We start from the raw sequence: 13,158 nt of genomic DNA on the forward strand, positions 1-13,158 counted from the left end.
GCTGGACCCCCTGGACAGGTTCGAGGGAATCACGGTGGGAAAGACATCCATCCGATACCTGGGAGTCCTGCTAACTAGGGACCTATCCAAACTAGCCTCCACTAACTATGACCCTATAATTGCAGGGATCAGGTCAGACTTGAGGAGATGGGACAAGATGATCCTGTCCTGGTACGGCCGGATGACAGCGGTCAAGATGAATATCTTGCCCAGGCTTCTGTACCTGTTCACAGCGCTCCCCACCACCATCCCAGAGCAGACCTTCAGGGTCCTACAAAACGCAGTCCAAGAATTTATATGGCAGGGGAAAACCCCAAGGACTGGGAGAGCGACCCTGACACTGCCGAGGGAGGAGGGGGGATTTGGGCTCCCTGATTTCCGCCAGTACTTCCGGGCTGCACAATTGAGGGTTCTCTTGGAACACATGAGAGAGGGGATGGGGACATACTGGACTTACTTAGAGGACATGGACGCCCACCCCCTGAAGGTTAGAGACCTCCTGTGGGCACCACGCAAATCTATCCCGGGGAAGTTAAGAAGACACCCGACCCTGGGAGTCCTATGGGAAATTTGGAGGGAGGGCCCACAGACAGCCTACCTCACTTCATGGCCGTCCCCGATGTCCTCCCTTTGGGGGCTCCCCCTTGATGTGGGCGGGAGGGGATTTCGGAATTCCCAGACCTGGTCCGACATGGGGATGGAATGGGCTGGGCAGATGTTCAGGGAGGGGGAGTTTCTCCCATACGAGGACCTGAGGGAGGCCCTCGGCGGGGGATCCCTCACCATTTTTGAATACCTCCGCCTCAAGGGCATATTGTGCGACCAATCTTGGGGCCAAAACTTGAGGAGGCAGCTGACCCCCTTTGAAAAGTTCATAGATACAGCGACTACGAGAAAGGGTGCGGTGTCGAACATGTATAAAATCCTGAACACTTTTAACCTCCCCGGGAGAAGGGGCTTCCGCTCATTCTGGGACGATTTGGTGGGAGAGGTCATCTCGGAAGACACCTGGTCGAGAATTTTCAAAATCGCTTTCCATGGGAACTTGTTCACCGCAGACATGGAACATAATTTCAAGGTTTTGCAGGGGTGGCATAGGGACCCAGTAAAATTATCTAAAATGTTCCCGGGTGTTACTCCAATGTGCCCGAGGGGTTGTGGCCAGAGGGGATCCAGGAAGCACATGTGGTGGCTCTGCCCGAAAGTTCAGGTCTTCTGGGGAAGAGTTCGGTCCTGGATCGCGGAGGCATCGGACGAGCCTCTCTCCCAGGACCCTCTGTCAATGTTGTTGGGAGTACCCCCGGAAGACTTGGAAATATATAGATATCCAAGGATGATGGAAACAATGCTGCGAGCGGGGAGGGTGGCCCTGGCTCAGAAGTGGAAGAGCCCGGAACTCCCCTCCAAGGAGGATTGGCTGAGGAAAGTAAAGAACATGTTCTTGATGGACAAACTCACAGCTCTGGTGAACAACGACTCAGGGTCTTTCATGGCACATTGGTATGGGGTGCAACAATCGTGGGGATGGGATGTCCACTGACTTGAGACACTGACCCACACCGAGGGAGGGGAGGAGGGCCTGCAGCCCAGCTGGGCCTGCCTTGCATGCCCACGACCGGGGAAACGGCACCATCGACCACGGCCGGAAAGAATGGTCACCCACCACAGCGTCTCCTGAACACAGGGAAGGATAAAGCCGCTCATTGTCTCTTTCGTTTGAAGTTATTGCAGGATTGCAGGGGGGAGGGGCACTGTTGGGAGGGGGGCGGTGGGAAGGGGGGGGTTAAGGGTTGAATGGAACAGTTAATCACCTGGTGTGCCTAATGGGTTATTCAGCCCGGTTTGTTAAATTTACAAAATGCCAATAAAACCAAAGTTTAAAAAAAAAAAAAATGATTTTTTAAATCATCCTTTGTATTTTAAAATTCAGTCATAGACTAGAAAAATCCTGAATGATAAATGTTGCTCATGCACGGTACTGCGGCCCAATCTTCAATTGGGACAATCAAGAAACTTTAAAACACCTAATAAATGTACAACCGGTTGCAGGCATCTTGTATCTACCCCCCCCCCCCCGCAAAAAGCAGATGCAAGACATTTCGGTTAAGTTCTATGTAAGCCATCCAAGTCAGCCAGAACATGGGGCCTAATGTCACTGTGCTGTGGTGAGTCCAAATTAGACTGTGGCCCTGCAGATCTTTTGGCATATGACCCTTATGATCATACACTATTGATTATGCTGACTAGGGCTAAATGGGCTTGCAGGTCAAGACACCTGGCAGTCTGCAGGTTGACCACCACTGAGCTAGTGCACTCCTGCCCAGACAAGGTACCCAGAGGAGATTGATGGCTTGGCAGTGCGGGGCAGGAGGCAAGATTATTGGATGGGAGATCCCCTCTGACACAGCTTGCTCATGTGCTGCTTTGTCAATATCTTTATTTTATCTTGGTAAAGGCTATGCCTCAATTTAGCTAAAGATATTTGCACTGCATCCATTTATCTGGTTTTAGATGTCTTATAGAATATGGATCTAGTTTCAACGTTCAGTGGTGCACAAAAACAAAATGGAGAGGGTCATGTGATTGGGACAGTACAATGCATCATACTTTTCTTGAAGTTTGAACGCAGCCCTCCTGGTTGCAAGGTGCGTATTTGAACTCGTATTCTCCCTTTGCAAAAGTCTGTGTACTGTTGTTCATGTCTGTGAACAATCGCTCTGCTTAGAAGCAGTCCAAAGGAGGCAAGTCTAGCTGAAGGTAGATACATGTGTTGTTTCTGGTTCATTTCATTGATAGAGTGCAGGTCGGGCTTTGCCATCACAGCTGTTGGATGAGCTTGTGTGTTCTTCCCAAATAAGCAATTAGCACTGGCATTTGCTGCACGCTTCAAGTGCTGGTGTCAAAAGCAATGAGTTCTGTGGGATATTGCACAATGATCCAAATCATTTTCACTCAGTGTCGCACAGCGAGACAATTACCTGGGCAAGGCGTCTTTCAGGATAGGCTCTCCAAAATGATGGCTTCAAGTACAATAGGATACAACTTGTTCAAGTAATGAGAAATGCTTCCATACAATTTCGGGTTAATTTTCAGAATATTAACAATCGCGTTGGTAAATTCAAAATGATTTTTTCTGTGGTCACTGCATTTTTTGTAGACCTGGTTAACACTTGAAAGACTCTTGAATTGCAAGCATTTATGATTTGAAAAGGTAGGACTTGAATGTGAATTCTGGTTCAATGCTTGAAAGGTTTCATTTAAAAAAACGAATTGGAAGAAAGCATGTCTTTAAACTTGTTTTTCTAAAAATTAAATGGGCAAATTGTTTGAATTTCTTTTCTTCATGTATTTTCTGTCAGACTTTGTTAAAAGTTAACACAAATAATAATCTAAAAGATGAAATGTTTCCTTATCTAAAACTAAAAACCCATTTTAAAGGGTGTAACCCCCTCTGTATCTCTCTTTGATTTCACCACCTTCCACTGCTTAATCGATTTCCTTGCATAATGTGCTTTACAATGTTCCCAGTTTTTCTAGTTCTTCTTAGAAAGCAATGAATAATTGTTCACCATGTATTCAAATGAATAACAGTTTCATTGTTACTGTGTTCCTTTTTGTAAAAATAGCATTTTTTCTGCAATCAATCCTTTTTGCCTGTTTTTCAATTGTTTTTATAATCTGGAATTCTGCTGACTTTATAATCAAAACAATGATATCATATGATATGGCATTTATAACGCGCCTATATACAAGTGTATACACAATAATGCCAGTATGTTTCTTTTGAATAAATCACTTCATACCTATGTTGGAATGTTATCTGCAAGCACGAAAGAGCCTGAGATTTATTTCTATTGTTTATTATAGAATGATGCAAGAAATTCTGTTTTTTCCGAAAATGAGATGTGCTAATCAGACCACAATTTCATAATTCTTCATGGCTAAAAGCATAATGTACACATGTGCCTTGCTGTGCCAACCTACTAACATCACCAGCAACTTCCCCGCAGTGGTGACAGGGCATGTTGGAGGTCCCATGTGAATACCCTATCACAGCTGCAGGAACACAAAGTTCCAAATAGGCAGAGGTGACTTTTTAAAGTGTATGCACCTCTGGTTCAAAACATCATAACATCTCTACCAAGTCAGCCTGGCAACTGTCGATCATTTCTAAATGTAAGCAATGGATAAGTTATGACATGGTGGATGCTGAGATTCTCCAACTATGCAGCCACAAGCATTTGATGTTTCCTATTGCAAGTGACTCATTCATGACAGTACTGGGCTGGATGTACCCACAACAACCACGTTGGGCATATCCCAGAAGCCCCTCTCTTTGAGCACCCAGGGAAAGTATGCTACTTTTCTCTAGAGAACAGGAACACTTCCTGGTAGGCTCCCTGGGAACAGGTGCTTCAAAGACTGTCCTGTCATTACAATGGGCAACTTACATTAGGATGCAGATTACTGCAAACCTTTCCATGTAGGCAGACAGAAGGAGGAGGAGATTTAGCATAGCCCATGAAATCGTGAGTCCAAAAGAGTCTCATCAGCCTGGATTTTTTTTTAGAGAGGTGACCCTTGGCTCTCCCTGCATCTCCAAACTGCTGCTGCAAGAGAAGCATTACCGTCATCTGCAACCTTGATGTCAAAGCTCTGTCCTCTTCACACATGAGACCCATCGAGTCTTCGAGCGTCCCCTCCTTGACACATCTGCTGGGTTGCCAGCTTTTTTGGCGCTCCCCGCCATAAATGATGCAGTACCAAAATGTGGTTGAGCCAGTTGAGCCCTCTTGCTGTGAAAGGCATGTCTGCACAACAACTGAGACTTCTGAGCCAACACATCTGCCTTTTCCAGCATTTTCAACCTGCAAGCTATCATCACTGCTTCCGAATAGCACAGAATCATTGGAACCTACCCCGCCACTCCCCGACTTAACCACGGCTTGGTGTTGAAAGAGCCCAGACTCCAGGTTAGATACTGAAAAGCCTGTCACAATTCTAATGAACCATAAAAAATGTGAGCTGCGGTCTCTACTTTTTGAAGGACATATTAAATAACTTTGGTATTTTGCTGCTTAAATCTTATTCTGAACACCCCGTATACAAAACCAGAGTGCCTCTTTATTCTAAAGTTGAATTTCTCTTTGCTTACAATTGCAGGGGGTGAGCCAGTAGTGTTTTTATTAGTTGTCTGCATTTGTGTTAATAATTATAGATCTGATTAATATAGAACCTTGGTTAGACATTCTTTTATTTTGGTACCACGTTATTGCTATTTTCATTGCTTCTGACCCAGCTCACACCACTCCTGAAGAGTACAGCCCGCCCTGAGTCGACATAAAAGAAAGAGGTGACAAACTCATACCTGTTGGGCTGTGCCTGTTTTACCTTTACAACTGGAATCACGGCTCATTGACTATCAGTGTAGGAGTGAGTAGGCTCGTTAGCCAATACTCATTCCTGTTCTCATGTGGCGCAGTAGACATTCCCTTATAATACGGATGAAATGAAAGAGACTACATTTGGAAACCCTGAATGATAAATACAAGGGGATTGAGCATGACTCGTCTGATGACCGAAGGCTTTGGGTGCTCAGATGCCCTGATCGATTTACTCCATTGACAGATGAATCTAGATTATAATACATTGGATAGCACCACATTGTATATGAAAAGCGTATCGACATATGACAGCCCACTAACTAATTGATATTGTCAAACTTGAAGCACTGATACAGACAAGGCCACCATGCTATTAATTGACACTAGTTTATACTATCAACTGTATGGCCACTGAATGCACTGTTCACTTTTAAGATGGTTTTGAAGAAGTGGAGGTGTGGTTAGGTGTTTTTAGATATCTCATTAAGGTTTTTGGTAGTATTTGAATTCTGATGCATATTTGGATTTGCTCTAGGTGTTTTGATGCACTATATAAGGACTATCATTTTGTGTATACCTCTTGATGAATGTGTTGTTTTTCTACAGACCATTCAATGGGAAAGTCCCACTGAAAGTAACTTTGCAAATCAGGACCAAGGACTTTAAGGTTTGTCTACTTCTGATTAGGGTATGGTTAGCCTTGCCAGTATTTAACTTGTCTTTTTATAGTATTCGAAGACTATAGCTAGTCTTTTTCAGTATTCCATAGTATTCGTTTGAAGCAGCATACTATATGAAGACTATTCAGCATTCTATATAATACTAGTCGATTACCAATAGAATACAAAGCAAATGCTTATTTCTAGTCTTTTAGTCTTCGTTTAGTATTGAAACTACATTACCACTATTGACCACTACTGAGAAGACAAAGAAAAGATGAAAATAAGATCTTCCATTTCGGTAAAGGGGGTACAGCGTCTGAAAGTGCAGCCCTGATTCTCAGAGGGATTATATGTTAATAATTAAAGAAACTACACTTCTTCATGCTTGGTTTGCCTGTTGGAAACCAGGCATAGGAGAATGCACACTTTTGCCCTGGAAGCATTTTACACCTCCTAATAGAAACACTCATGCTTACCATAAATGTTTTAATTTATGTTTTACACCCAAACAGACATTTGAATGTCAAGCCTGCATTTCCAGTGACGGGAACATCATTGCAAATTCACTCAATGGATCACTTGGAATGATGTTTCGCCTGTAACCACCACCCACCTGGGCTCAGTCAGCCAATTCATACCTAATAGTTGGTAAAGGGTCTGACCCTTAGGTATGCATGCAAGGGCTGTATATGGTTCCATTGTGCCCCCCATGAAACTCATCCTATTCAACAAGCATTTCTTTTTCAGAAATGTGTTTTGAGGGTTGTGACCTGCTAGGGTCAGATTTGCTAGATTGCTAGATCCTCACACTATCACTGCTCTTTGTCGCAATCACCAGTTATCAATTAGAAAGGTCTGTAAACAACGGTGACACGTCAATAAGACACAAATATAAAACCTTGACCACTCATTTATTTCTTTGTTATAATCCATATGTATTAAGTGGGAATGCTTACCCTCCTCGGGATACAACAAGCTTCACTTTCACTTTGTACGACACAATAATTCCCAGAATCTCTTTGTTGGCTCCATCTCTTAATCTGGAAAAACAAACAAAACAAAGTTGAAATGAGTTTCTAGAATCCAGACCTAATTTCTGTGGTGTGTGTATTCTTTGAAATTGGAGCTAAACATGGAAAGAGAAACACATGCCAAAATAAATGTTCTAAAGCCTTGTTGATGTCTTCATAGCCCAACACAATAATTACCTTCCCTAGACTGGCAAGATTTAAACTTTTGAATGCAAAGACCCCTGATTAAGGTCATCCCAGGGGTTGGAAGCTCCACAGAAAATTTTGCTTCTCCATCAAGTTAGGATGGAGAAGAATATTCCACTTTGTAGGATGCCCTTATATCACTAAAGAGTTTCATATAGTGTTTCTTAGTGAACATAGAATTGCACAGAGGCAATGTGCTGGACTTGGAAGCAAGACCATGCAGAGCAACAGAGGTTCGAATCCTGGAAACCGAACTCGGGTACGGTATTAAGTGCATTATAAAAAAACAATTAAATAAATATAAAATGTTCAAGTTCAGTTGAACATATGATTTAGAGATTTCTGATGACTTAGGAGTAACAGTATTCCTCTCAGTTTGTACTATTCAAAAATAGACCGTGCCCAAAATAATTTTGACACAATTACTGGTAAAGTTTTGTATCGACAATGAAAAACAACAAACAGCATAAATTGTTAAAATTGTCAAATTATACTGTAGAATAGTATCAAACGGTCTCTTCGTGCAAATTATCATAAAGTGCTCTATTAATGGTAAAAAAACACGCAGCACAGAATGCTAACTGTCAATCTAAAGTAAACCAATGGCATCAAACCTTTATCAGAACACCTCAGGGCACACCACCTTATCACAAGAACGCTGCTTTGCAGAACTAACCTCACCTGGATCGATCGCATGTCAACATGGATTCCTCCAATAGCCTTGTACCGCATAAATAATGACCTATCCACCACCCATTAAGGTTTTCATTACAATATGTAATCCTACATTATAACTGGAGTTTTGCCATAGTTTATCTCTGTGACTATAGGATCGATTTTTCTTTTTTTACACAATACCATTTCTTTAGTCGGGACATTAGATCTGTTAACCATTTCACTACATTCTAACTGTGTTTCTCTGATGTGCATTGCCTATTACTTTGTGAGTCATTTAACTCTTGAGCAAAAACACGATGGGCATATCATTAGAATAGGGGAGCAGCAAATGTATTTGATTTGTTTCTATAGAGCCTTACACCAAGGTGCTTATAATTGTGCATTTATAATGTGCTTAATATCAAGTGGTTTCTAAGCACAGGATCGGGATTCAAACCTGTGTTGCACTGGGTTGTTTTGTTTCCAAGACAAACGCGCTGCCCCTGAGCTATTCTTCCTCCTCTACGTAACTTAATGAATCGGTACAAATTCCTCCTCTACACAAATTAATGAATCGGTGCACATGTAGTCATGATTGCATAAACAGGACAGGAAAAATAATACAAGACTAAGAACATCCAACAAGAAGAAATGGTATAATGATCAAAAAAACTGACAAGTTGAGAGTCAAGTAACATGATGTGTTCTTACAGGAGAAAGCCCAGCCATCCCCAACCATAAATAAACATACGGGGAATTGTATTTTAAAATAGCCAAAGTCAACAGGCTCCCGCGACAACCTCCAAACTCGAGTCCCTCGACCTCCAGGACCAACTCCAGCACCAGAAGGAGAGACTGCACCAACCGTCCACTTTCTTAGATTCGTGCAGATGCCACCAAGGACCAGCCGTCCGCTAGAGGTGTCAATGGGGGTGTAAAAGCAAGGCATATTGCTTATATGTCTCCATTTTCCACTCCAGCCCATGTTCACGCTCACACAAGGCAGAAGAGGTGCATGGAGCAGAGGTAACCTCTCCCACCTGCTTTCTTCCTTCGTCTTATGCAAGGACATCATTTCACAGCTGCATGAGAATTCCATGCAGAAATAAAACAAATGGATTCCTATGGAATATATCTTGCATTACCAAATGCTTAATAGCACTGAGTGCATAGGGATCGAAAAATAACTGCCACCTGCGAAGGGTAACTTGCAGGAAATATTTATATATTTACAAAATGGAGTGTAAACGTGTGGTATTAATCTTCATGTTGTTTGCATGCAGGGGGCCCAACAGCACTTTAAGTGCAAGTATGTGGTCCCGTGCATGCAGTTGTCATTTCTTAGAACAGGACCCCCAGTGTCTCAGGGGCACCCGGAGAAGGTCTTGGTTCATTTATGTCCAAGAAAAACTGCAGAAAATCAAAAGGTGTGATGGGTGGAAGGGTTAAAATGAATCTTAATCTCTGGCATTGCTCTGGGTAACCCTCCAGACCATTGTTCTTTGCTTGCCAAGCCATTAAATAATGGGAAAGACCATATGCAAATCAGGCTTGGTCCCACCCCAAAAGGGGCAGTCCAGCCCAAACTGCTTGGTCACATCCCTTCTGCACGAGACCACAAGCATCTCGAAGCATGTTTCAGCCTTGTTGGGCCTCATCAGTGAGGAGTAGCTTGGGTCTCTACATCCAGCAGGCACGGGACCCACTTCGTGGCATACCCATCCCACTCGGGGTGTCTGTAGCAAAACACAAGAGGTGATGGCTGGAAGGTTTATACTTAATCTTAACCTCTGGCATTGCTCTGTAGGCAACCCCCCAGACTATCATTTGTTGTCTGGCAAGCCATTACATAAGGGGAAAGACCATATGCAGATCAGTCTTGGTCCTACCTCAAAAGGGGGAGTCCAGCCTGAACTGCATGGTCACATCCCTTCTGCATGAGGCCACAAGAAACCCCAAACATGCTTCAGCCTTGTTGGCCGTCACCAGTGAGGAGTAGTTTGGGTCTCTAGGCCCAGCAGGCAGGGGCCCCACGTCTGGGCATGCCCGTCCCACTCGGGGTGACTATAGCAAATCAAAGGAGGTGATGGCTGAAAGGTTTAGAATAATCTTAACCTCTGGCATTGCTCTGGGCAACCCTCCACACCGTCGTTCTATGCCTGCCAAGCAAATACAAAAGGGGAAAGACCACCCAGGCACCGTCAGATGCCGGTTAAAACCTTTTGATAAACCTTTACTGTGTCTGCAACTATTATCAGGCGACCGACTTCGTCACATAGGTTACACCAATGAATGAAAAAAGGCTAGCTAGTTGTCCTTTCCAAGCCACCGACCACAACTAAGGAGAGTGCTTTGCAGGTTATGGGTCTCTGTTAAGTTCCCAGTTTCTATCATTGAGTGACTGAGGACATGTTCCTTGGCGGTGAGAGTGGCAAACACACGGCTGCATCATTCAGGTTTGTAAAACTAAGGGACTGGAAGAAGGCAGCCATTTGTAATGATATCCTTGACTCCTGAATACGTTCTCACTGTCTGCTCGACAGCACTGTCCCATAGATAGTGATTCTATGCTTAGAATTACTAATACTGAAACTGAAAAAGTGATGGTAATTGAAGAACTGAAGTCTTTATTTTTATTTGTATTAGTGATCCTGGACGAAACAGATATCTTCCAGAACACCTTGGTTTTCAGTTGATTTAATAACACTGAAAATGATATGAGGCTATTACAGGCTTGTCCAAATCCAGGCCTCAAGGGCCGGATCCAGGGGTGTTGCTAGGTCTGGAAAAGATCAGGGGCTAAGCTAACGTCGGAACTGGTGGGATTCGGGGCTAGCTATAGCCTTCTGGTTGTAGAGCCTGAGCTTCTATCTGGGGCTACAACAAAAAGACCCGGGGCTATAGACCCCGCAGAGACCTCCCTAGCAACGCCTCTTGCCGGATCCATGTCACGTTCAGGATACCCCTCATTGATATTCGTGTGTTAAATGTGCATATAATGATTAAACTTGTTTGAACATTTTTCTTCATGAATATTAAAGAGGGATATCAAGAAAACCAGTCAGGATCCTGGCCCGCGAGACCTAGAGTTGGACAACCCTGGGCTATTAGGTCGCAGAACTATTGTATTAGAGTACAGTTAGGGAGAAATGTCATATGAGGACACAAAGCTTGAAGCTGTTGTTCAGGTTTTTTGCCCACCCATTGACTGCCCATGGCCACACCAATCCCTATGGCCATTCGCACCCATTTCCTGCCCTCCGAAAACACCTCCTCCTGGGAGCTCTTTCAGTTGCCTTTATTCAAGCCTTACCATCAAACTTTGCAGTGGAAGTGCCTGCCAGTGTTTTTCAAAGCAGTCTTTTGAGAGCTAGTGACTTAGAGGGTAATTCATAGAATTTCGCAGAAAAGTGTCGCAAGCGGCTGGCGCAGAGTGTCCGCGTGCGATTGACTGCGCCAGGCACGTGCGCTAAAACCGATTTCCGCGCACAACGTATTCATGGATTTTAGGCTCCCAAACCAGCCGTGGCGCAGAGAATCGCAGCGACCCTGCAGCAGCGCCAGTTACGCCCCCAAGAACGTCCTCGCGCAAGGAAAAGCCATCAAAATCGCTAAATCATCGCAAAGGGCTGCGCTAACCCTGGACCAGTTCACCGGGCTGGCAAACAGCAAACGCCAAGCGGGGAACGTGTATTTCAGGGGTGCGCGGGAAGTTCCACACGCGATTGGCCCAGTGCGAGCAAGGTATGTGTATTTCAGGGGTGCGCGGGAAGTTCCACACGCGATCGGGCCTGGGGGAGCGGGCTACGTGTATTAGAGGGGTTCGCGTGAAGTTTCTCACGCGATCGGGCCTGGGGGAGCGGGCTACGTGTATTACAGGGGTTCGCGTGATGTTTCTCACGCGATCGGGCCTGGGGGAGCGGGCTACGTGTATTTCAGGGGTTCGCGTGAAGTTTCTCACGCGATCGGGCCTGGGGGAGCGGGCTACGTGTATTTCAGGGGTTCGCGTGAAGTTTCTCACGCGATCGGGCCTGGGGGAGCGGGCTACGTGTATTACAGGGGTTCGCGTGAACTTTCTCACGCGATCGGGCCGGGGGAGCGGGCTACGTGTATTTCATGGGTTCGCGTGAAGTCTCTCACGTGATTGGCCCCGTGCAAGCAGGGTACGTGTATTCCAGGGGTGCGCGGGAAGTTCCACACGCGATTGGCCCCGTGCAAGCAGGGTACGTGTATTCCAGGGGGGCGCGGGAAGTTCCACACGCGATTTCAGCAGGGTATGTGTATTCCAGGGGTGCGCGGGAAGTTCCACACGCGATTTCTGCAGGGTATGTGTATTTCAGGGGTTCTGGGGAGTACTACACGTGAATTGGCCGTGTGGGTCCTCCCAGGTGTATGCTCCACAACCTCCACGGCCCCTGCAGGCAGCCCACACCACGGGGGACTACCCTGCACCCCTGCTCATGTCCCGCAGGCAGCCCATCCACCATGGGCATGCCCCCCAGCCAACCCACATGTCACCTTGCACTACTGATCAACAATGCATGTCTCCCACCACCCCCACCCCCCAGCAGTGCAGGGGCAGCCTCCACCAGGCCCCCACTCATGTCTCCCACCACCCCCACCCCCCAGCCACCAGTGGCACCCTCCACCAGGCCCTCACTAATGTCTCCCACCACCCCCAACCCCCAGCCACCAGGGGCAGCCTCCACCAGGCCCCCACTCATGTCCCCCTGCACCCCCACCCCCCAGCAGTGCATGGGCACCCTCCACCAGGCCCCCACTCATGTCTCCCACCACCCCCAGCCACCAGGGGCACCCTCCACCAGGCCCCCACACATGTCTCCCACCACCCCCACCCCCCAGCCACCAGGGGCAGCCTCCACCAGGCCCCCACTCATGTCCCCCTGCACCCCCACCCCCCAGCAGTTCATGGGCACCCTCCACCAGGCCCCCACTCATGTCTCCCACCACCCCCACCCCCCAGCCACCAGGGGCACCCTCCACCAGGCCCCCACTCATGTCTCCCACCACCCCCACCCCCCAGCCACCAGGGGCACCCTCCACCAGGCCCCCAATCATGTCTCCCACCACCCCCACCCCCCAGCATCCAGGGTCACCCTCCACCAGGCCCCCACTCATGTCCCCCTGCACCCCCACCCCCCAGCAGTGCAGGGGCACCCTCCACCAGGCCCCCACTCATGTCTCCCACCACCCCACCCCCAAGCAGTGCAGGGGCAC

At 46.5% G+C, this 13,158-nt stretch overlaps 1 protein-coding gene across 4 annotated transcripts in view; it reads right to left on the minus strand.

Annotated features, from left to right (window-relative positions):
* ARRB1 (arrestin beta 1) overlaps positions 1–13,158 on the minus strand; it is a 1,358,416-nt gene that overhangs the window by 96,262 nt on the left and 1,248,996 nt on the right. For all 4 annotated transcript variants that reach the window (XM_069640206.1, XM_069640203.1, XM_069640204.1 and 1 more), the window contains one exon: positions 7,003–7,086. In XM_069640206.1, coding sequence (XP_069496307.1) covers positions 7,003–7,086 — 84 coding nt within the window. The remainder of the gene's footprint in view (positions 1–7,002; positions 7,087–13,158) is intronic.

Source organism: Ambystoma mexicanum, chromosome 7q (assembly GCF_040938575.1).
Source record: "Ambystoma mexicanum isolate Mex_15411 chromosome 7q, UKY_AmexF1_1, whole genome shotgun sequence".
Classification (NCBI taxonomy): domain Eukaryota; kingdom Metazoa; phylum Chordata; class Amphibia; order Caudata; family Ambystomatidae; genus Ambystoma; species Ambystoma mexicanum.